This window comes from Lytechinus pictus, chromosome 10, assembly GCF_037042905.1.
Source record: "Lytechinus pictus isolate F3 Inbred chromosome 10, Lp3.0, whole genome shotgun sequence".
NCBI classification, from domain to species: domain Eukaryota; kingdom Metazoa; phylum Echinodermata; class Echinoidea; order Temnopleuroida; family Toxopneustidae; genus Lytechinus; species Lytechinus pictus.
Window position 1 is genome coordinate 16,856,596 of NC_087254.1, and position 26,470 is coordinate 16,883,065.

Sequence of the window (26,470 nt, forward strand, 5' to 3'; positions counted from 1 at the left end):
TGAACATGTGACCTTGTCGGTGATGTTTGATTACCCCTATGGACACATTTCATAAACTATATCCATAAACGTTCAAAGTATGATGGCAATTCAACAATTACCCCCAACATGGCCAAAGTTCATTTACCTTGGTCATGTGACCTGAAACTCCTACAGGATGTACAGTGATACTTGATTACTCCTATGTCCACAAGTTTTATGAACTAGATCCATAAACTTTCAGAGTTATGATGGTAATTAAAAAAAATTCCGCCAACATGGCCAAAGTTCATTGACATTAAATGACCGTTGATCTTGGTCATGTGACCTGAAACTCACAAGGGATGTTCAGTGATACATGATTACTCTTATGAAATAGCTCCATAAACTGTTAAAGTTATGAAGGTACATGTATTTAAACAAATACCCCCAACTTGGCCAAAGTTCATTGACCCTAAGTGACCATTGACCTTAGTCATGTGACCTGAAACTCAGATAGAGTGTTTAGTTATACTTGATTAACTTTATGTCGAAGTTTCATGAACTAGGTCCATATACTTTCTAAGTTATTATGTCATTTCAAAAACCTTGAGATTTCAATGATGGCGCTGCCAACGTCAGACAAGCGGGGCCTGTAGTCTCGCTCTGCTATGAAAGCGAGACAAAAAAACCCTTGTATCTATTTTTTTATTCAATTTTACAACTTCAATTTCTTTTTATACAGTGTGGAGAAGAATTACGAGACAAAAAAACCCTTGTATCTATTCTTTTATTCAATTTTACAACTTCAATTTCTTTTTATACAGTGTGGAGAAGAATTACTTTTTCAGATTAGCTAGTTTTCTAATTTTTGTTTTTTGAATACCAAATTTGTATTTCATGGTCAAGTGGCCTAAGCTGTGGAGAGGAAGAATAAAAATGAATAAAATTCAAGACGTAGCAAATAGGAGCAAGTCAAGAATTATCAGGAATTATAAAGAATAAAGGAAGCATCGGACCAACGCCCGCAGCACGCAGGAGAGCGCGGAGCTGCGAGGAAGGGAAGCGGACGCGACCCGTCTGTTAGGAAACGATTCTGACGGTTCAGAACTCAAAATTATTATTAGAAGAAAAGCGTGAAAAAAATTATGAAGGCTCCGCGCAGAGAGATAAAAAAGGAAATCAATCTAAGACTGAAAAGAAAAAGATTGAAATAAGTAAGAAATGCAAAGATAATGCCAAAAGAACACGTTATAATTTCAAATTTGGGAGTGTACTTAGCTAACGTCTGATCACGACGGCAGGCAAAAGTAAGAGGAAATGGACGCCAATTTGCGCAATGATCTTGGGATAGTGCGTATGTAGGGAGACGCAGCGCGCGCAGGAAAAAAACCCTCGTATCTTTTCTTTTATTCATTTTACAACTTCAATTTCTTTTTTTTACAGTGTGGAGAACTACTTTTTCAGATTAGCTTGTTTTCGAATTTTTGCTTTTTGAATCCCAAATTTCTATTTCATGGTGATTTATTGTTGGATTGGGGGTAGCTGGCTGCAATTAAAGGGACTGTTTCACTTTCTGAGAGGCTGATTTAAAAAATATTCTCAACCTAAGATGAAACATGTGTATGAGTACTTGTATTTGTCCTCTAAAACACACATTTATACAATGAAAAACAATATACACACAAATACATGTAGTGATTAATTAGCCTGATTGGCATAGCCACCTCTGAGCCATATTTAGCTCATGAACAATTTTCTCAAATTCAAAAAGTCTGTTGGCTGTATTGACTGTCCTTTGTTGGGTGTAACCCCTACAAAAAGAGTGTACATGTAGCTAGACTGTACACAGTACATAGGTCACATGCTGGGTTCGTGTGCTACATTAGTCTAGTCCACACTATATTGTGGTCATTGAAATGAACCTTCATTCACTTTCAGACTCTGGTTAACAAGTAACTCTGATTTAAAATAGTTCCTGTAGATCTGATACCTTGAAACTTTTTTAACACCATAAATCTTGTTTTCAGCCCATTTCCAAGAATAAAAATAGGAATTTTTAAAACCAGAACAAAATGAAATTAAACCTTTAAAATATCTGAATATTTGAGTAAATAGGCCTTCGATTACCGACATAAAATCAAGAGGAATAATGATAATTTCCAAGAATAAAAATAGGAATTTTTAAAACCAGAACAAAGTGAAATTATACCTTTAAAATATCTGAATGTTTGAGTAAATAGGCCTTCGATTACCGACATAAAATCAAAGAGGAATAATGATAATTTCCAAAAATTAAATAGGAATTTTTAAAACCAGAACAAAGTGAAATTATACCTTTAAAATATCTGAATGTTTGAGTAAATAGGCCTTCGATTACTGACATAAAATCAAGAGAAATAATGATAATATACTGTGAAGATTGTACTCACAAATATTCTCATAATTACGTCAAGTTGAATAACGTTATTATTTATTTATCGTTCTGTGACACATGATTTGTGTAAGAATAAACATTATCTAAAATAATAATACAGTCATAAGTTCCTATCGAGCAATGTAAGCAGTAACAGTGCATTCCAGAATAAAGAAAATCAGGATTTCCAGTAGTTTTTTCTTCTTCCAAATTTAGCAATTTGTATAAATGTCATTCAGGCATTATAGGAACCCCCCCCCCTTCGTTGTAGTTTAGTGATTTTTTTCTATCTTTGTTATTGAAGTCTTTGTATAATTATTATGCTATAGGGTCAGCTAATCACAAGGCTTGTTCCTTTTTTGCTGTCCCTCTCATATTCAATCCAATGTTTATTTCTATTTGTTGTTGTTTTTTCTATTTTGTGAATATGATACTTTGTATATGTATGTTTTTGTATGGATTTTTATAAGCAAATAAATTGATATTGAATTGAATTGAAATTATACATCATCTTACAATTTTTTCCTTTTCTTTTAGTTCCCATATTAAAAGCTCACGCACATAAATGAGCAAGAAGAGTTTAAAATTTTAATTTTGAAATTAAATCACGCAGAAAAATGGGCGAAGATTTTTTAAGGGTACGAGGGCCTGGCATCAGAAAGGGGCGCCTCATTATCATGTATTTTGTATTCTTACTCATGTTTATTTAAATTAATCTTGTATAAGTTTAGATTTAGATTTACATATTCATATCTAACATTCATTGTGTTTTATCTTCCAAGTGCAAACTATTTATTATTTTATTTGGTCTCAGATCATTCTAACTAATTTGTAAATAAAACATTTTAATGATTATGAAATTGAAATTAATAACTAAAATCAGGTTTTCCTTTTCTGTGGGATGCACTTATCTTATTCATGAATTCTTGACATGCTATTATTTAATATCATTTAATTGAAATACTCACATCACAGGTATCTATCTCTCCCCTTTCATATCCTGCACACAGCATATTCTCATTAATGGTGTCATTTCCGTAAAAACTCCTACATTCGTCAACTTCAAACAAATTTACAACTGCCTTCTGCAAGTGTTCTGGATAATTACCTGTGGGTTCATAATTCAGAAATTGAACAAGCTAAAGGTATGGCAAATCCAGACACATGTTAAACAATTACAACAGAAATAAAAAGTATCATCAAAATAAATATTGAGACATTTCATGAAACTATGAGAATAGAACAAATGACGAAGTGATACTTCAGAATGAATGGCCAAAGTAGTAAGCATGACCTCTACACATTGACCTCCCAAATCTCACAAAGCTTGCATCACAAAATGAAATTCTATATCTATCATAATTATAATCTTCACAAAACAAAGAAGTAATCATCGACACATGATTGATTAGCGGGTCATGTGGTCTAGTGGTTAGAGCATTGCACTCATAATTGCAAGGTTGTGAGTTCAAATCCCCACTCTGCTATTGTCTCCACTTTGATAAAAAAAGGCCCAAGAGTAATATCTGTCGTCTATAAGGTCAGCCGCTATGCCTGATTAACCTAGACGTAAAATGTTTCCTAGGTAATTGATTATATACCAGCTTGGCTGTACCAGCAAAAAGCTGTTCTACTAGGTTCCCATGGGAGTTACCATAAACAGAAACAAAAAAAAAGGAAAAAAAATTACAATAAAAATTAGGTTGTGTATGGTGTTAGAATAGAAGATCAACGGTGAATGGTGTTTCAAAAGAAGGCCAATGGCAAACGGGCGTTACCAAAATTTGCATAATTACCATTGGTTGAACGGCACCTCATACATTTTATGCAAATTAGGTCTTCAAAGGCAGCTAATATTTATACCATTAGAGAACCATTAATGTACCACTGGTGCACCTTTCATTGACCATTAAAATGCAAATGGAAACTACCACTTGTCTGAAGAAATGCAAATTAAGTTGAATGACACTTTTGAATGGTGTATGAATAATAGCCAATGGTGTTTGGTATTTTCTATGGTATTATAAACAGTATTTTTAATGGTACTTCCGAATGGTATTCCAATGCTATCTCACTTATTTGTTTTGGTTTTATTGTAGTGGTATATCCCAACAAGAAACTTCAGAATAAAGCCTTAATATATTCATACCATCTCCGTCATTCCCCCATCCAGCAATCAAGCACGGGCTGTATAGGGAGCTTTCTTTAGATGAATCTGCAAGACATGCGGGTCTGATGAAATCGGTGAAATTGACTGGTATGGATAGCTCGATGAGTGCTATGTCCGCATTGTACTGCATACCAATACTGTAGTCAGGATGAAGGAATATTCCACTGGGTTCAATTCTTTGCTGATATTCAGAAGGGCTTTCGCTGTTAAGAGCTCCAAGGACAACAGCATCTACTTTTTTACCATCTTCACTAAAGAGACAAGATTTCAAATGTGACAATGAAATATTATTGTAAGGAAATCAAGAAAATGATGTAAATGTTAAACTTAACAAAGATCATCAAACATACATCCCTGAAAATTACTTTAAAAACCTCACAAAACAACTACAAACTCTAAAATATTTAAATATAAATTTAGCTATATCCTTTAATATTGATAAGTTTTGATATTTTTGCTCTATAAATAGTGTATTAGAAGGTCTGCAACACCCTTGAACTATATGTACTTATTGTGACAAAAACAATGTCACTTCTGACATTGCCTACTAACTTTAACGACCAAAGGGCTAAATGGTCATCATTTGTAATTGTACAACGCCTAATGTACTTAGCTTGTTGTACGCGAGCAAATGGGAGGCTGAATGTCAAACATTCGTACCGTTGCACACACGACGTACCATCCAAAATGTACCGTTGCATGGCATAAGGAGGTGACGTCACGATACGATTTGATTCATTGCGCTCAGTAAAAATGAAGGTGCAATACGCGTATAGCCTGCTGGCTAAATGCGCAATGCTGCCCAAGGTCATGTGCGCTTGTGGGATTTTGCTTTTCACTTCAATATTTTTGCTCCTTTTTCATAGATTACTGCAAGGAAAAACTCTTGTTTTGTTCATATTTTCGCTAGATTCTGAGGCGTTGTACAACACAAATAGCGAATATCCTTATTCGTGCAATGAAGCGAGATTTCGCAATCGGTGAAAGAGACGCTCTATTCGACTCGGCTAACGCCTCGTTGAATAGAGCATCTATCTTTCACCTCATGCAAAATTTCGCACCATCTCACTCATGCCTATTCGCTATTTGTATACAGTTAATTGAAAAATGAATTGAATTAAAAGAAAGACAACACAAAAATGTACAAATTTTATCTCATTACGAAAATCTCCCGTTAAAAGCTCTCCGAGTTAGCCCTGGCAAACTCGGAATTGAAACATTGACTTCTCTGCAGCACCCACAAGAAACCATATCTTCCCCCATACCGCAGAATGCCCTCGGGTGCAATAAGGGCTTGATAACCACAGAATATACAACTACTGAATTCCGACTGAGCTGCATGGTTGAATGAAACTCTCCTGTAACAAAAGTTGTCTCTTATAAATGGAAAAGTTATTAACAAGAATTGGTATCCCAGAATAAGCTTTAAAGCATGAAAATTGAACTGGTAATAGATGAAATATACTCAAGAACACTCTAAACACAGACATGATCAACTTGCATTTCGAAGGGAGTAGCCAAAATATGTTATTTACACAATAGTCATAGCCCATCACTGGTTCTTGGCTGTGGTTTTTAGTTTTACCGCAAGTGCAGATAAATCTGACTGGCTTGAATTTCTGGACATCATGATTCTTTTTCTTGTTAGTTATTTCATCTTCATTTTATGAATAGGACTTCTTAAATTGATAGCTATCCCAGATATAACTTTGAATGGCTGAAAAGGACCGAGTATAAGCCAAGATATGTTATATTCAGTGTATGTGTCTCTCTGCTGAACATGCTGTCAACGCTTTTCATGTGTCCGTATTGAACGGACGCGTTTGGCCTCGTTTAAATTGAAACATTGACTTCCGAGTTTCCCATGTAGGCAATCTTCGGGAACTCGGAAGTCAGTGTTTCAATCTGAAAGACAGCAAACTCGTTATCATTGACTAGTATAATTCATAGACCAGTATACTGTTCTATAAATGTATTTTTGGTTTCTTATGTAAATGAGAGTGGTGTAAATCACTTCACAGCTTTTAATTAAATGATGGAATTATGAGGTTTAGCGTGGCAATGATAATACTCCTGATAAATAATATTTCTTATGAATGAAGTATGAATAATGAGATCGCAATAGATATCAATGAGTGAGTAAGCACTCATTAATTGCACAGATGGAAATTGGAGTCGATAGTGAAACAGATAGGAGAATGAGGAAGAAGGGGGAAGGAGGATCTGAGTCAGAAGGGAAGAAGAATTAAGAGAGAGCAAAGAGAGAGCTAGATGATAAATCGCGCCTACAAAATGTTTGAGTACAAGACTATCAAATGGGTTTCATTGATGCGGTTAACTGTTGCCCACAAGGGACTACTTGTGTTTACTTTCTTGATAAGCTTCTTGGAGTTGGAACTCTCCCCTCTTCCAAAGGCAATGACTCAAAGTTTAAACGAGAGGGTTTCGTCATGTCTTTCAAATCAAATGATATTCTGTGCATGTGTACATTATAGCAAAGATTTTACATTGTGTCATTTTGGACAGAGGTGTTATGTCTGTATACCATTACTTTAAAGCTAACCCAATGTACATTTGATACTGCAAACTTGTACAGCCAAAAAATAGAAACAAATCACTTATAAATTACCAGAAATGGGGGCATTCTTCAATCTCATATTCAACACTCCAGAAAAAGTGTTTACAAAAATATGACCAAGCAGGTTAAAATAACAGTTTAATTTTTCCCCAATGGGGATATTCTCCTATTTCATAGAACAACTTGGCAAGTATTTTTTTTTTTTTATCTGGGGGATCAACACACATTATCAAAGGCGATGAAGATAGAGAAATTTTTATTCATTTTTTCTTTATTCAGCAGGTATATGGTCTATGATTTATTAAATGACACTCGTGACCCAAAATTTGGTTAAAAAGATATTAGCGTCATAATTTATTAATATTGTATAGCTCCTAAAACAGCAAATAAATCTCTAATTCATTACTTACACACAGTGGGCTGCAGTCACTACCCATTTAGAGGTAATCAAAGTACCTCCACAGAATAAATCATCGTCACTTTCCAAATAGACTATCCATGGAATTTCGGCAGAGAATGCATTTACACCACCTACTATCTCTGCAAACTCCTGCTCCTTTCTAAATCCTGGTCTTGTACCACAGATATCAGTTTGAAACAGATCTGTCAATGAAAACATAATTGTATTAATGTTTTTTAATTCATTCTCATTCTCTCCCCGTCTCGCTCTCTATCTCTATATATGATTATATACACATTCATCATCTTATGAATATTAAACTCTGCTAAGATGAGGTACATCCCACTAAAACGATACCCATAAGACAGACTGACAATGCCAAAACAGGCCCAAAGACACACTCTTTGACACAGAGTATGGACCTACAATGTGGTGATGGAATATTAAAGCAAACCTTCCTCTGATGAAATTATGGTCAGTTATCTGAATATTGCATCTTAATGAGAACATGGACAATAAAGTATCTCTACTGAGGAAAAAAAGAAAAAAGAAAAAAATATAAATGAGAACATACATCTACGAGTGTTTTGACAATAGCATTTGCAAAAGGAACAGGTTTCCTAGTCTTGGTTTTATGTCGGCTGATGTCCTGATTAAGGATATGCCTTTCAATCAACATACTTCAGATTTGGACATAGCAAAATTGAGAAGCAGATGATTTTGTGATGTAAAATAATTTATCATTCCATCCTCAAACTTCTGCACACACATGATGACCTCAATAACATTGAGATACAAAACCTTTATACTCTATGTGCCATGTAAATCTGGAATATACGGGAGAAAAAAATGGAATTATAATTGATTGACAGTTCAATCACATGTTACTCTGTATCTTGAAGTATGAATACATTTTCCCAAATAAAACATATGGAACTAAGTTGACCAATTGTAGTAGAAAACTGGACATTGACTTTTCTTTGTCCTAAATGATCTTTTTATCTTTCACACAGTTTGTGCAATATCATGTTGAATCACTGACTAGTTATTTCAACCCATGACTTAATTGATAGTGACCATAATTAAATCAAAGTAGACAAATATAAAGAGAATGTTATTTACAGTAAGATGACAGTCACATGTTAGTGAATTCATTGACTTTAACACTGGTGAATGGGTGACACGACATATGCCACTGCGACATTTGCTACGGTCCTAATACCTCAGAGGGCATAGGGTTAGGATTGTAATAAAGAGTTTTTGGTTCAGATTAATTTAAGGGCTAGGATTAGGGTTTATTTAGTTTTGGGGGTTAGTTTTAATATTCGGCTTAGCATGCTGCCTTTCCATCCGAGCAAATGTCGCTAGAAAAAATGTAAGGGAACAGATGAATGGCCACCTCTTTTATAGATCCATGCCCAAAGTTCCCACACAAATTCAACTCAGCATGCCAACATGCCAACACATGGCTGGCAACTCTATTTCACTGCCCTTTCCTCTGATGGTTTCAACGCTTCCCACACAGGCTCCGTGCAAGGACAATCTCCGGTAGATATCCTGCCCCATGATGAATCTCCTGCTCCTGTCTTAAGGCCACCGCACACCTTACGACTGGTCTGCGACCCGATTTCAGAATAAAATGTAATAGAATTTGATGCTAATATTGAGACTTGGAATATCTTACTGTGTAATGTTCTAAATCATCGTACGAATACCTATGATAAATTTCGTGACTATGCTGTCATCCTTCTTAGAATAAAAGCGAATTTAATATCTAGTCGTAATGACGTCATAGCAGTCGTACGATTGGCTACGATTTGAAACTAATTTGGACTTTACTCCAAAATAAGGACTTGCAATCTTTCAAAATTGTTATAATATTATTATTTCAATTAATTTTAACCTCAAATGAAATGATATGTTCCATTCACATCTTCAGAAAATGAGCAAAATGCGATTTGTTCCAAAATCGGGTCGCAGACCAGTCGTAAGGTGTGCGGTCGCCTTTAGAGTCCGGTATCCAAATTACGTCACATGACATGGATGAGGCTATCAAGCACCTCAGGATGGGCAAGGCTGCTGGTGCCGACAATGTTTCTCCCGAACATCTTAAGCATCTAGACACAGCTCGTCATTTCCTACTTGCCCTGTACAACACATTCTTACATCATGCTCACTGTCCAAAAATATTCAAGCAAGCTCTTATTCTCCCTCTCCACAAGGGTAAAGGGAAGGACCCACATGATCCAAGGAACTACAGAGGCATTACCCTGACATCTGTCTTATGCAAACTCTTTGAACTCTGCCTCAAACCGCACCTGGTACGTCAGCTTTACATCAGCGACACCCCTGATGAGCTCCAATTTGGTTTCAGAAAGGGTTTTTCATGCGCCCTCACATCTATTTCACTTGAGTTAATCATCGAACTGAACACTGCAACCCCCTACATACCTTGCTCTTTTGGATGCAGAGAAGGCTTTTGACACGGTGTGGCATAGAGTGTTTTTTGATAAGCTTAAGTCATCCCAGCTATACTCCTGCATTCAGGACATGTTGGAATCCATGTACCATGGGATCGAAAGCATGGCCTTTTTGAAGGGTGTGGCCAGTAACTCAATCCCCATCACCCAAGGCAAATGTCATGTTGGGGTCCTGTCTCCTTTACTGTACACCGCATTTGTTGACGGATTGATCAAGGAACTGCGAGGGAAGAACCTTGGAAGCTCAATAGATGGCCGTTTGTCTGGCGTTGTTGTTCTTGCCGACAATGTCACACTTATAGCTAACTCTTCAGACGAGCTTCGGTTGATGCTTGACGTCACATTCAGCTATGCAAAGTTCTGGCACTACAAAATCAACCCTTCTAAAAGTGCAGTGATTGCCATTAATAACACCAAACATCCTGCAAAATCTTCCAGGACAGTCAATGGAAGCATCGTTGAAGAAAAAATCAGTCACTAACATCTTGGAATCTGGTTCTCAAAACCTGGTTCACGGTACAATCCGATTGACAGCATCATCGGAACTGGCCCCATACTTTCTACTCCCTGTCTGGCTCTAGGGCATATACTGGTGGTCTCATCCCCATGCTGGTCACACACCTTTGGTGGACTTTCTGTATCCCAAGGATGCTGCTTCAATTACCAAATTCACCAAATCCAAAGCGGCTGATTACCATGTACTGTTGACTACACCTGAACTTGAATCAATGAGCATTGCTCTACTTCAGATTGAACTGGAATATTAAATAAAGCCTTTCCTACTTGAAATAGATTTAATACCATTCCGGTCCGGTATATTGTGAGATGATGTTATAATATAGAACATATTGCATTACTTATTCTGTCGCGGACTACACTTGGAGTTTATTTACATTTCACTCCCATTTTACATGTTGTTGTAAAGATTTCACATGTGGTGGTAAATAATGTTATTCTGCTAGCTGAATATTATGTTAATAAACATGTACTTTAATTTAATGCAATAGTTTCATCCCATTTATTTTGTGTGCAAGCATTTTCCTGACAGTCTCCCACCCATACTTGCCCTCTCTGTGACTCTTACGATGAGACAGTTGAACACTTTGTCGGATGTTGCCCTTCTCTTGGTCTTCTCTGCCAGGACTTCATACGCAGAGTCAGGGAGTGTCTTCCTGACCACCAGGAGTACCTAGACTTGTATGCAGTTGATGATCCACACCGATTTTCTTGTGCTACCTTATTAATTCATCAATCTGGTCTCCTATCTGAAGTGAATAATAGTCTACTTCTCAAATCTCTCTTCTTTCTTCATAAAATTTATGACTACCGCTCCAACTTTGTGCTAAATCTCTAACTCTCCGGACTTGGATTTGTTCTATTCGATTCTAGGAGTCTCCAAAACAGTGAAGGGATCACCTAAGAGAGACTAGACAATGAAGGCTCTTGAGCCCGACACAATATTCACTCTAATATGCGTCATTACTGTTCAGTGCAGTTGGGAGTTTTATCAAACAATTTGTAAGTTATGAATGACTAAATACTCGAAGGAAAGAAAGATCACCAGACATTCACGTTGTGTGAAATGTATGAACAGCTTGATGAAATGGCCCCCTGAGGTCATGTGTTGATAACATAGTGACAGGATCCAATGCTCTTATTGCCTATATAGTCTTGGACCCACAGGCTTTCAATCTCAGGGGTTTTCTGTCCCATGTGTGACTTTGTATTGGTGGCCCCTTAGGATGTGGGCTTGGTAATGCATTAGATAATTTCAAGTTCTCTTTTGAACTTATGGTGTTGACGTTGGGGCAGCGTTTGCATTAGTAGAGCACCAAATTAGAGTAAAACAAGTCTTAGACCAAGCAATTTGACTATTTTCCCCAAATCAAGTTATATAGTTATATTCAAGTTTATTTCCGACTTGTCTAATTGCCAGCTTGTCTATCATTTGGTCTACCATCAGTTTGTTAACTATCCACACGGTCTAATTGAAAATTTGTCCACTCTCCATTTTTGTCTAATAACCAGTTGGTCCAATATGCCATTTAGTCCACATACTATTCGGTCAAATTGGACTAAGTGTTAATTGTGCAAAATGAACGAAAATGAAATGGATATTAGACCAGCTGGTTATGAGATGAAATGGTCATAGACGGAATGGTGATTAGACAAAATGATTGAACCAAATGATTATTGGACCAAATGGTTGTTAGACAAATTGTTGGACGGTGCGTCATTAGACTTAATGAAAGTAGACCATGTGGCAGAAGACGAATACTGTAATATTTACCTGTTGATGTTCCCCGGCAGTATCCAGTAGGTATTTGCTCTGCGTCTGAGAAGTCTCCACAATCCACAGGCCAAGGTTCACCGGAAGATTCATACATGTCTTTACAATGCAGTGTCACATTCACACAATCTTTGTAGCATGGTCGGATGGTTGGGCCATGATGAGTACACTCCGGGAACAGGATATTACAAGCAAAGTCTGACATCCTTGGATGACAAGTTCCAATACCGTTTACCTGAAATAGCTATGTTCATGGTCCATAACATAAAAAGTTGACTGTTAATGATAGGTTATATCAAAGCTAAAAGGGAAAGAAGCATTTAATGTCAATAGCAAATATAGCAGTTCGAGTAATTTATTGCTATAGTTACCCATCCATGATAAGAAAACTCAGTTCCATTCCTTAAAATATTGGATATATTGGATAATCTCAACTCCAATGTGCAACTAACAATTTTGCAGGACCCTTTAACTTGTTGACGATGGAAATTAGAAGTCCCAGCATGTACAATGCCTATCTATAATAAACCTTTGATTCATAACCACCAACCAACACAAATCCTAGTTATGATGCTCAACTTCTAATCTATGACAAGTACCGGTTTCAAAGTAATCATGGGGGAATGGGCATTGCTAATGTGGAGCCAACCCTGCAGAATTTTCTCCCAAAGAGTTTGAAAACCCACACGTAAGTGACCACCATCAGGGGCAACCGGAAGACACACCTGGATAACCTTACATTTTGACAGAACATTTATGTATTCATTGTAAAGTTTGAACCTGTACGGTCTTTTTTCTTCTCGTTTGCTCTAAAGCACTTTCAGCATCTAATTAAGATAGAAAGTGCGCAACATAAATCATTTGTAATATCAATATTATTTATTCCACTGGAATTTGTGAAATCAGAAGCCAACATATTAAAATATTAGCAATCAAAAGCTGTTTATCTTCAAGTTGACTAATATCAGGGGAGTGGCCTGTATAGTGGAGGCAGATGCCTCTGAGCAACAACTCGATATGAATTTCACTTTTGTGCCCCCTGACCCACTTGCCACTCCTGTATTTCTTTGCATGTTTGTGTAATTGTAATTGTTTTTCTGATGTAATGTATTTGTAATTTTTATATTGGTCAAATGAATAATGAAAATATTAATAATAACGTCCATGGGATCAAATCGAGCAAAAGAATGTCAGTTATCACCTTTGAGGGTATAATTAAATTTGCTGAGCTGCAAAGAACCGATGTGTATTGCCCATCACAAATCTGGTATCAGCTAACAGTAACCACTTCACATGACATTTCAAGAGTGACTCCAACAAAACATATACATAGTCTTGTTATATATACAGCATTCTATCTTAACTTTGTGATACCATCTTCCTATGGTTATTCAATTTTTACAATTGTTACATTTTTCTCTGTATCTTGCTATTTATTTATATTTCGATACTGTGCATATCTAGCACACATGAGTAAAGTTTGAAGTCAAATGAGTGAATGTTTTTTCTTCAGTTATCGCGAGAGCAGGATATTTTCAGATATATAATGACCACTGTGACTTTTGAACTACATAAAAAAAATTACCAGAATATTGTCACTGCTAAATGTATACTTTTTAAAATTATTTTACAACAAGACACAAAAATGGGATGGACAGAGGATCAGAGAACGTACCCCCAAACATAAATGCCCTGGCAACCACCCATGGTCGAGACAAAAAAAGTAAATCAGGTAGAAAAAGATCTGCGACCACAAAGGTTATCCCAATAGTCACCTGTGGTGTGTAACCTGGGGGGTGTTTCACAAAGATTTAAGTATGACTTAAGTCGCACTTAAATGCTGACGCGTACATGATATGCAACGCGCGACCTTATTGATAGATAGGCATTAGTGCGTGTCCTCATGACACGATCTGACCAATGCGGTCGAGCCTTTCATACTGTTCGCAACTCGGTATTTAAGCGCGACTCTAATTTGTACTTAAATCTTTGTGAAACACCCCCCAGAATACATAAGATAAATACTCACAAAATCGTAATAAGCAACTGCATCTTCAGAGGTCTCAAACAGGCGGTTCGGAAAGTATGTCAAGTTGTATGGCAATTGTCCACACACAGAACTTGGAATAGGAACACATGAAGCTGTTGAAAATAAGATTTTATGCACAACAAGAAAAAGGATATTACAGGGGTGTTGACATCTACCTGTTTGAGTCTAGGCTTGTATAGACATATTTAACAAAGATCAGCATCAAAATATATTAGTGTTCACACAAATCTTCAAATTCTTGAACACAAAATGCACCCAGCAACCCTAATACATAATTGTTTGTCTCCAAAAGGAATGCAAATAAAATCATATTGAACATTAACTTTTTATTGCTAAGAGGCAACTGAAGCCAGAAGAAGAAAACTTTTCTTGACATTATGGGCCATATTCTGAAGTCAGGTTTAACTTAGACCATGGTCTAACTCTGTGCTAAAATTATGGGAAGCCAAACATTTCAAAATTTTGTTTACAGTGAATGCTTCTCATGTTTACTGTGCTCTTTACTAATTCTTTAATGGTGAAGACAACTGTCATACTTTATCCTTCCCAGGCAATTTATAATGTTTTGGGAGTGAAATGAGCTGATACATTGAACCTCTACTGTTAACAGGCTTTCCATATTTAAACCACAACTTAAAACCAGAGTTTAAATTAAACCCAACTTCAGAATGTGGGCCTATGTAATAACTTTTTTAAATGTAAGGAAAATTATGCCACTTAATGCTAAATTTAATGTTGAACTGAACAGATCATCAGGTACAACTTACAATTCAAATGAGAGACAAGTGATTTTCAACTTTCCATATCCAGAAGGTTAGTATGAGTAGAGGGATCTATTGGATTTTTGCTGTTTTCAAATCTATTTCAAAGGGTGCATTGATGATATGATCCTTGGAGATCTTGACTGCCAATCACATGAGCACCACAAAAAAATGCAAGATGTTACAACCAAATGTAATGTACAATGGTTGCAATTGTGTGTTTAAATCAATCAGGATATTTCGTGTAAACATATCTCGAAATTCGTGAGATTACAGGGGTCAAAGAAACCTAGTATATTTTGTGATATGAGCTGTGTAAAAGCTATCATTATTATCGTTCTTCTTATCATTAAAAAGTAAGATGTGTTCTTACGACAATATTCCTCATCAGAAAAGTCTCCGCAGTCATCCCGGCCATCACAGGTCACGGTATCATTCAACAGGCAATTCTTGTTGTTACATCTGAAAGAGCCACTGCCACAATCTGGTTAACATTAAAGCAGATAAAATAATGAGCTAATATTGTACACATCATGCCTTAATACATTATATATATTGGATTTTATTGCAATAAAAACTATCAAAATACAATCACAAGCAGTCAAAGACTGAAATGTGTGACTGTTTACATGTACAAATAGAAACATAACAAAATATAAAGTAAACATTGTAATAAATATCTAAATACAACACAAATTCATACTGATGAAAAAGAAATGTATCATAAGTAAATGCCAAAAGCCATGATATAATTACTACAAGGTGTCACCAATGAAGAATAGGGGGGAGTGAAAGATTAGGAAGAAAGAGGAGGAGAGGAAAAGGATGACAAAAGGGAAAGAAAAAAGGAAAGTCAAAAGAAAAGGGAAAGCAAGAGGTGAAAACTGGAAAGACAACAAGAGGCAACCTTAAGAAAAAAAAAACTCATTATACAATACAAGACATTTAACAATGGTCACTAAAATGTAAGTTAAGTAGTAAATGAAGTGAGCAAAAAAAGGTAGAGATTACATTATATTGTAAGTGGAGTGAATAAGGAGCACTTAGTACACATCCTGCCTTGATACATTAGGTAATATTGTAACGTGGAGTGAATAAGGAGCACTTAGTACACCACCTGCCTTAATACTTTAGGTAATATTGTAAGTGGAGTGAATAAGGAGCACTCAGTACACATCATGCCTTGATACATTAGGCAATATTTAACATGGAGTGAATAAGGAGCACTTAGTACACATCATGCCTTGATACATTAGGTAATATTGTAACGTGGAGTGAATAAGGAGAACTTAGTACACATCCTGCCTAAATACATTAGGTAATATTTAACATGGAGTGAATAAGGAGCACTTAGTACACATCCTGCCTTAATACATTAGGTAATATTTAACATGGAGTGAATAAGGAGCACTTAGTACACATCCTGCCTTGATACATTAGGTAATATTGTAACGTGGAGTGAATAAGGAGCACTTAGTACACATCCTGCCTTAATACATTAGGTAATATTTAACATGGAGTGAATAAGGAGCACTTAGTACACATCCTGCCTTGATACATTAGGTAATATTGTAACGTGGAGTGAATAAGGAGCACTTAGTACACATCCTGCCTTAATACATTAGGTAATATTTAACATGGAGTGAATAAGGAGCACTTAGTACACATCCTGCCTTGATACATTAGGTAATATTGTAACATGGAGTGAATAAGGAGCACTTAGTACACATCCTGCCTTAAAGGTCAAGTCCACCCCAGAAAATTGTTGATTTCAATCAACAGAGAAAAATGAAAGAAGAATAATGTTGAAAATTTCATTAAAATCGGATGTAAAATATGAAAGTTATGACATTTTAAAGTTTCGCTTATTTTTCACAAAAAAAAAGTTATATGCACAACTCGGCAACACGCAAATGAGAGTCGATGATGTCCCTTACTCTCTATTTCTTTTGATTTTTATTGTTTGAATTATACAATATTTCAATTTTTACAGATTTAACAATAAGGACCAGTTTTACAGAACCATAAAATGTTAGAACAATTTTAATTCCCTATGTTCACGGAGGAAGAAAACTTATTTCACCTTCCAATGAGGAGAAAATTACAATATATCATATTTCATATAATAGAATACAAAAGGAATAGTGAGTGACGCCATCAGTCCTCTCGTTTGCATATCGATCAGGATGTGCATATAACTTTTTTGTGAAATTTAGCAAAACTTTAAAATGTCATAACTTTCCTATTTTACATCCGATTTTGATGAAATTTTCAGTCTTATGCTTCTTGGATTTTTCTGTATTTGTACAAATCAACTTTTTGTTGGGGTGGACTTGTCCTTTAATACATTAGGTAATATTGTAACGTGGAGTGAATACGGTGCACTTAGTACACATCCTGCCTTAATACATTAGCACTAACTACACCAAATGACACATTTTGCCCCATATATACAGTGTCTCCAAGAATTATTTGTACACTACATACAACAATGCAATATGAAAAGATGAACTATGTTGAAACCAAAAAAAATCCCAACTTGGCCATCATAAATGAATTATATATCATATAAAAGAGGTAAGTACATGATAGCCATTTTTTTGTACCTAGTTGCAAATTGTGGTCAATCACACATGAATCAATATGAACCATAACATGCAATAATGGATATTTTCAGACCTTCCTGTGATCATTGAAGCATAGCATGCAATGCTTCAATGATGATTTATTTTCTAGTTTTCCAAAAACATGAGATGATATGCTTTCATTTAATATGCAATATTTGTATTTCAATCCATATAACGTTTTATGCAAACTATTGTAAAGAAACCCTATCTGAGTGCTGTTGCCTCAGTGACTTTTGTAAAGGGGTGCAAATAGATTCATTTAACAGTTACACTTTGTAGTTCTGAAGGTTCGTAATTCTTAAGGTTCTTTATTCCGAAGGTTCGTAATTCCGAAACACATAAATTGCCTATACCTCGATGTTCGTTAATCCGAAAACGTAAAAGGGTTCGTTAATCCAAACATTTGTGGCGTTATTCCAAACGTTCGTTTGTCCAAAAACGAAATTACGTTATTTAATCATTTCGTTTTCGGACTAACGAACCTTCGGAATTATGAACCTCTTTTCGTTTTCGGATTAATGAACCTTTGGAATTACGAACCTCACTTCGTTTTCGGACTAACGAACCTTTGGAATTACGAACCTCATTTCGTTTTCGGACTAAAGAACCGTCGGAATTATGAACCTTCGGAAATACAAACCTTCGGAATAACGAATCTTCGGAATTACGAATGTATGCGCATTTAACATACTCTGTACATGTATCTCATTTTTTTGGTCAAAATGAATATGAAAAATGAAAAAGAGAAGTATGGCCTTTATTTCCAAATTGTGATCAGTAATGCATGAACGATAATGACTCCTTATATGCTACAAAGCATACTTTAAGACCTTGAGATTATTGAAGCGTAGCGTGCAACGCGTCACTGGTCATGACTTGTTTCATACATTTTCCGAGAGATGAGATGATACACTTTCATTTGATATGTAATTCCCAATATTTCAGTTGGCATTATGCATTTTGCAAAAAAAAAATTAAACGAACGGATACCTGACTGGCGTTGCCCCACTGAATTTTGTACAGGGGTGTAATTAGAATCAATTTTCATATTTCATTTCCTCCCAAAATAAATGAAAACGATGAGGATAAGAATTTTCATGTAAAATTGGAGCATATCATCTCAACTCTCAGAAAAAATAAGAAATAAGTCATGATCATTGAAGCATTGCAAGATACACTTCAATGATCACAGAAAGGTATGAATATATGCACTATCACACTCCATGAATTATAATCATTCATGCATGACTGATCACAATTTGCGATTAGGTGGAACATAAAGACTATTCTTTTCTCTTAGATATAATACATAATTCATTAGATTTTATAAAAGCCAAGTTATGCATTTTTTTTTACTTTCAGCATCTAGATAATTCATTTATCTTAATTGTTTTTAATGTACAGTTTACAAATAATTCCTGGTTACTCCATTTGTAGTACATCGATTTATGATATCTCAATTAGCGTGTGAATGAAATTCTATTATCATTTCTATACTTGCATGAAAAAAATATGACTGCTCATATCCACTGCAACAATAGTCTGAATAACATGATTTTCAATTTGATATCAATATTGTGAAAGTATCCATCACTATACAGTGCATATAAAAGCAGATGCCCTACTGTGGCATAAGCTATTATGTCTACTTGGTAAGGACAAGCTAAAAACCAAATATGTGATCCCTACCTGTAGACTCAGAAACCACTTCCAGCTCTAGTAGAAATCCCTCATATGTTTCTGAACTGTCACTGGTGAACACCATCCAAAACTCAGAACCACTGAACCTGTAGATATAAAGATGAAATTGTTCAGTGGATACATCAACTTCTACATGAAGCACACGTGATGACGGTCTTGAGTCAAAAAGCTTAGAATCATAATAAGGATTATGGTTTACAGCCTGGAATTCATGGCATTCAATTATCAGATTACAGATTTTTAATAAAACCCATTATTATTTACACAACAAAAAAGGATGTCCCCCCTAAAATCAAAATGCTGAAACTTTTGAACAGAATAATTTTGAGATATATTTCGGAGGTGGTTGTCTTCACTCGTTACGCAACTCCTGAGCTTGATCGGTTGAGTGATGCATGAGTAATCATAGATTGAATTAACAAGTGGAATGCCTCTGGCGGTCTCACCTGCATCACGCGATTCAATACAGCAGCAGTGCTGATTTTTAAAACTACTATAACTCACACAAGATGTTCAGTGATACTTGGTTACTCTTATTTCCACGATTTATGAACTAGACCAATTCACTTACAGAGATATGATGGTAATTCAACAAATACCCCCAACATGGCCAAAGTTCATTGACCTTACATGACCTTTGACCTTGATCATGTGACCTGAAACTCGCACAGGATGTTCAGTGTTACTTGATTACTCTTATGTCAAAGTTTCAAGAGTCAGATCCATAAACTTTCAAAGTTATGATGGTAATTCAACAGATACCCCCATTATGGCCAAAATTCATTGACCTTTGACCTTGGTCATGTGACCTAACATGCGCACATGATGTTCAGTGATACTTGATTACTCTTATGTCCAAGTTTTATGAACTAGACCAACACACTTTCAAAGTTATGGTGGTAATTCAACAAATACCCCAATTTGGCCAAAGTTCATTGACCCTAAATGACATTTGACCTTGATCATGTGACCTGAAACTTGCACAGGATGTTCAGTAATACTTGATTACTATTATGTCCAAGTTTCATGAATCAGATCCATAAACTTTCAGAGTTATGATGGTAATTCAACAGATACCCCCAATTCGGTCAAAGTTCATTGACCCTAAATGACCTTTCACCTTGGTCATGTGACGAGAAACTCATGCAGGATGTTTAATGATACTTGATTAACCTTATGTATAAGTTTCATGAACTAGGTCCATATATTTTCTAAGTTATGATGACATTTCAAAAACTTAACCTTAGGTTAAGATTTTGATGTTGATTCCCCAAACATGGTCTAAGTTCATTGACCCTAAATGACCTTTGACCTTGGTCATGTGACATGAAACTCAGGCAGGATGTTTAGTAATACTTGATTAACCTTATGGCCCAGTTTCATGAACTAGGTCGATATACTTTCTAAGTTATGCTGTCATTTCAAAAATTTAACCTCAGGTTAAGATTTGGTGTTGACGCCGCCGCCGCTGTCGGAAAAGCGGCGCCTACAGTCTGGTGAGACAAAAATGACCATTTTTGAAAGTCACAAGAGTAGTTTTTCAGATTGTGTAAATCTTGTGTAAATCAAATCATTGGGGTGAATTTTATGGTGCTAATGCTGTTTTAATATCCATCATTAAGCCACTCCACACAAAATTATAATAACGTATGTTCATAGTTGAGTGAGCACAATTTTTTTGGATGTATCATCTTTGGGTTAATGGTAGTATCCTCTATAAGCTTAAAAAAACATGTTAAAATTGGAAAATGTTAGTGGCTCCCCTCCCCCAATTTTTTGCCCCCCTCCCCATTTTCAAATTCTGGATCCACCACTGATTGTCTATAAATTCAACTGATCCTGAGACATCGTATGGAAATGAAAGAAATTTAGGCAATATAAAGAGTATCCATTCCCAAGTTTTCAAGTGTGCTTGTTCAACCATGTAAGTGTAAAAGGTTCGCAAAGTGTGTGGAAAAGAAAATGATGGATGATGAAAAACAACAGCAATAACATCACATTTGAAACTGAATTTGACCCATTATTCACTTTTAACCCCTCAAAATGAGTCTGTGACATTGAAAATGTCATTTTTCTCCCTTTGATGCGTGCTCACTTATCCATAAATAAACAAATTGATTTCATTTTTGCACAGAATTCTGCCCATAGGTTGATAAGCATTACTGCTAAAGACAGTTTTGAAAAAAGCTCCACGTACCACATTGAATAGGGGGTTACTTATTCTTCAACATATGCACCCATAGTGTACACAATGTCTATGAGAGAGGAAATCAAAGTTTTGACGAAAGTGAAATGGTTTGTTTCATGGACACTTGGTTACTTCTGCCAACACATATTTCATGAAACTTTGCACATGGCTTCAGAGTGACACTAAAATAATCATTCGATACAGCACAGAGTGGGTCCAAGGCCTTGAACTTTCTTCTCATTTGCATAATTTTTGAATATTGCATGCTCACTAAAGCATTAGCCATTGTGATTTTTATAAAAATCAAATCAAATGAATTATGCCCGAAGATTTGTAACAGATATCCATAGTTGGCAATGGCATTTTTTCCAATTATTTAAAAAAGAGCTATTCACATTCCACATGTTCATTCAAGCATGAATGTTTATTTCAATGCCTTCGAATGATTGAAGCACGTTAATTGGTCATGAACATAACAAACAAAAAGTTGATAATGATAATTTCTGTTCCTCAAAGTGAAACAATACTTGTCTATGATATTGGAAAATCATATTTGAAATGAAATGATGAAAATTGTTGAAGATACTCTTCCCCACATTAACTGTCATCATATTCAATATTTTTTTTATAGAAAGTGTAAAAAATCAAAATATAGTAAATTTTGACTTGTGTTTCTTCAACTGTGAAATCTAGCAAAAAAAAGTTGTATCGTCTTTTAGAAAGTACCCTTTTACAAGCCTTCTGACGATTTTTCATTTGATGAGAATGTAGAATTATAGTTCCAATCAGGGTAGCCATGCTAAGGTTGGGGTAATAACATGCAGTGCTATTTGTATTATAAAGCGCTATGTAAATGTTGCATATTATCATTATTATTATACACTGTACTAAACAATCAGTATTATTAATCTACACATACCTGATAGGGGAAAATAATTCTAATCCAGTAAGACGCTTCCACAGCATACTCCCTGCTGTATGACCTTTCCCTATGCTTAGACCGTCAAATCCTGGTTCCAGATTGAATACAAGGAATGTGATTTCCAAGGTGTAGTCTGAAGGTGTTGTGATGTACCAGGTAGTCATTGCATTGTTTTGGTAGAAGTCAGGATAACCTGGGGACCGGATCTCGTGGGATTCTCCGACATCGAGGTTGACTTTAAGAGAGTAGTGAGAAAAGATAAGGAACATGTGGTTTATCTTCGATTAGTAATAATAATCCTTATGTATCAAGGGAAGCCACTTCGGCTATTATGAAATGTTCTCCCAGCGGGACTCCGGGGGTGGGGGGGGGGGGCAATCAGTATATATTGCATGGTGGGTATGTGCAGCTGAGGGACCCCCATTTTTACACTTAATTTTCTGTTCCAAGGCATAGCATTTTTATCTTATTGAGAAAAAGAACAAAGAAAACCGTTCCAAAGCATAGCATTTTCTTCTTATCAAGAAAAGAGAAGAAATCTGTTCCAAAGCTTCACATATTTTTGTTATGCCGTTCTGGCCGCCAGGCTAGCTGCATGCACGTTTGCCCGTTTCTGCACGAGCAGAAAAAGGTCATTGGAGACAACCATGAAAGTGGCTTTCAAATTCACTGACATAGGCATTTGTGATTTGATGATTATTAATGTATTCCTTTCAAAATATTTATCACATCCAAGCTGAAGAGTAATAAATAGAGCCTTCATAATCACTGGTATTTGACAGTAGCCTAAACAATAGTCAAATGTGCCAAAGGCAGGCAATTTCCAAACTTTATCCCTGATGTACTATTCTAGTCACCTGGTCTACAATGCCTTTTGTTCTTAGAATTTGAATACTCTACCGCAACATCTACATTTGAAAATGATAGTGCTTATCCTAATGAAAAATCACAAAGGTCATTTGAGAAAAGTTGATCATGAGCTAACCGTGAACTGGCTTATTAGTCAAGTCTACAAGCAGTTGGTCGACATCTCACACTGTCTACTCTAATTTGGTTTACTAGCCACTTGATCTACACTTCAATGGGTCTAATATCCACTCATTCTAATGCCCAGTTGGTCTAAAATCCACTCGTTCTAATGCCCAGTTGGTCTAAAATCCACTCATTCTAGTGCCCAGTTGGTCTAAAATCCACTCGTTCTAATGCCCAGTTGGTCTAAAATCCACTCGTTCTAATGCCCACTTGGTCTAATATCCACTCATTCTAGTGCCCAGTTGGTCTAAAATCCACTCATTCTAATGCCCAGTTGGTCTAAAATCCACTCGTTCTAATGCCCAGTTGGTCTAAAATCCACTCATTCTAGTGCCCAGTTGGTCTAATATCCACTCATTCTAATGCCCAGTTGGTCTAAAATCCACTCGTTCTAATGCCCAGTTGGTCTAAAATCCACTCATTCTAATGCCCAGTTGGTCTAAAATCCACTCATTCTAGTGTCCAGTTGGTCTAATATCCACTCATTCTAGTGCCCAGTTGTTCTAATATCCACTCATTCTAATGCCCAGTTGGTCTAAAATCCACTTGTTCTAATGCCCAGTTGGTCTAAAATCCACTCATTCTAATGCCCAGTTGGTCTAAAATCCACTCATTCTAATGCCCAGTTGGTCTAATATCCATTTCATCTTATTATCTTTACCTTGTTAAAAGAAAATTTGATTAAAAAACAGTTCACCAAAGACTATTAAAACTAGTGTAAGACCAAGTGGATATATACAGAAAGGTTAAAACTAAAACAGGAATAAAACAAACATGATGGTAATTAGAATAATTGGCAATTAGACTTATATGTTATAGATGAAGCGGTTGAAGACGGAATGGGATCAGACAAAATTGCAGGAAAGTATGCCAATCAGCTATTAACAAAACAAATAATGTGCTCATTCATTTGTTTTATCAATAATCATGGTACTGGTCATAATAATTGAAGCAGTTGAGTTCCTAGCAATGAGAGGGGTCTAGCTGCTTTTCTTTCACCACATGCTTAGTAACTAATCTGCATTTGTTAACCAGCTGGTTAGATAATAGAATTCATGGTGAAGTTTTTAAAACTCCCGCATCTGAACATCGTATCTTGGACACTTTTTGCTGTCCCTGATTTCTCATCAATGGTCATGTGCTATGCGTTACTACTTTCAAATGTAAATACAATAAACATGCAGAAACATGCACAAGCAAAGTACATTACATGTATCAAAATAAATGTTGTTAGTCAGTGATTAAATGGCAGGCCATTAAAATGTCAACAAATAACTTTCAATCACTCAAATATTGCATTTTTGAAAGAACCTACAAGTAATTCTCCTTTGAATGGCTCTGATAAAAAAAATCATGAGATGGGCATAGTGCTAAATTTGAGAAATGTTTCAGTGTCCTATTTCTCAAGGCCACTGCACACCTTATGATTGGCATGAAACCCGATTTTGGAATAAAACATAGAATTTGATGCTTATGTTGAGACATGGAATATCTTTACTGTGTAATGTTCTTAATCATTGCATGAATACTTATGTTTACATCTGTTATCATTTTATTGTCATAATAACAATTCAGATTCATTTATTTCACACCTCTTTAAAATACAAAAATACATAAATACAAATAAAAATCTTATACGACAGAACAGATATTGACAAGTATAAAGTATAAGTAGTCATAAACAATAATAATATAGCATTTAGAATGAGCCTTCAATCTAGTTTCTTATTCAGAGGTACAGAGGGAATCATTATTATTATAATTAATACATTCAATAACATAATTTGAATCCTTTGCAAAGATATAATTTTTGATAAAAATTAAGTCATCACTTATATACATACTCACATTATGCAGAGTATAATAATTTAGATAACACTTAAAAAAATAATAATAGTTACATTTATATCCTACATAAATTAAATCCTGTATGCTGATTGGTTTAAATAGCATCATGTGATCAAACATATTCTTACTATTTTGCGACGATGTCGAAAATGAAACGCCCACCGAAGAAAATGTGCTATTCCGTGACGTCAACGATGGAATAGTCGACTATTCCATCATTGACGTCACAGATCATGATGGCGCAAGCACTAATACGCGTTCCGCGCACTTAGCGCGTAGCTAAGCGCTTCAGGAAAAGTAGGTCAGTCAGCGCAGCTGGTTTGATTCAGATAAAAAAAAGGATGAACTTAGAGTACAAGAACTAGATTATCAAGATCTATTTCTATAACTTACTAAAGTAGGATATAAAACAAATATACCATGCCTTTATTTCGAAAGTATAGAGGGAATTATTCATCCTCGGCTGTACTGGCATAATCACTATTACTATAGTAATGCCAGTCCAACCTCGGATGAATAATTCCCGCTATACTTACTCAAAGCCTGGTATATTTGTATATTATATAGCATTTCACACATTTTTGTTTCTAAGTGCTGTAAATATTATTGTAAGTACATTGTAGGTATTATTACCCCGGTCATAGGATCCATCACTGTTCTACACATAAAGTGATCACCTCCACTCCCTGGGGAGTATCCTGGCAAGGAAACCATTTATCGGTGCACACATGCCAATCTAATCATATTGACTTTCACATTCTATTGGGTACCCATTTAACACCTGGGTGGAAAGTGACAAACGTGGATAAGTGCCTTGCCAAAGGACATTAGCGCCGGATGTTTTTTGAACCCTTGACCATAGGTTTAAGAGTCAAGTGACTGAACCACTATACCATGACACCTCCACAAATACATTCTAGTAGTCTGAAAAATAAAGAAATCACAGATTTTATTAATGAGCAGTTGTCTTGGTACTTACTTGAAATATCCATAGTTGTATTAGGAAGACCTATGGAAATAAAAGAATGGAGCATACATTTCAATTCGAT

The 26,470-nt window shown here is 35.7% G+C and overlaps 1 protein-coding gene across 1 annotated transcript in view; it reads right to left on the reverse strand.

The window, feature by feature from the left end:
* LOC129270250 (uncharacterized) overlaps positions 1–26,470 on the reverse strand; it is a 117,054-nt gene that overhangs the window by 45,480 nt on the left and 45,104 nt on the right. The window contains exons 17-25 of the mRNA XM_064106038.1: positions 26,401–26,430; positions 22,539–22,776; positions 19,420–19,517; positions 15,477–15,587; positions 14,322–14,434; positions 12,293–12,536; positions 7,533–7,725; positions 4,524–4,795; positions 3,343–3,482 (exon numbers count right to left, since the gene is read on the reverse strand). Of these exons, the coding sequence (XP_063962108.1) occupies positions 3,343–3,482; positions 4,524–4,795; positions 7,533–7,725; positions 12,293–12,536; positions 14,322–14,434; positions 15,477–15,587; positions 19,420–19,517; positions 22,539–22,776; positions 26,401–26,430 (1,439 nt within the window). The remainder of the gene's footprint in view (positions 1–3,342; positions 3,483–4,523; positions 4,796–7,532; positions 7,726–12,292; positions 12,537–14,321; positions 14,435–15,476; positions 15,588–19,419; positions 19,518–22,538; positions 22,777–26,400; positions 26,431–26,470) is intronic.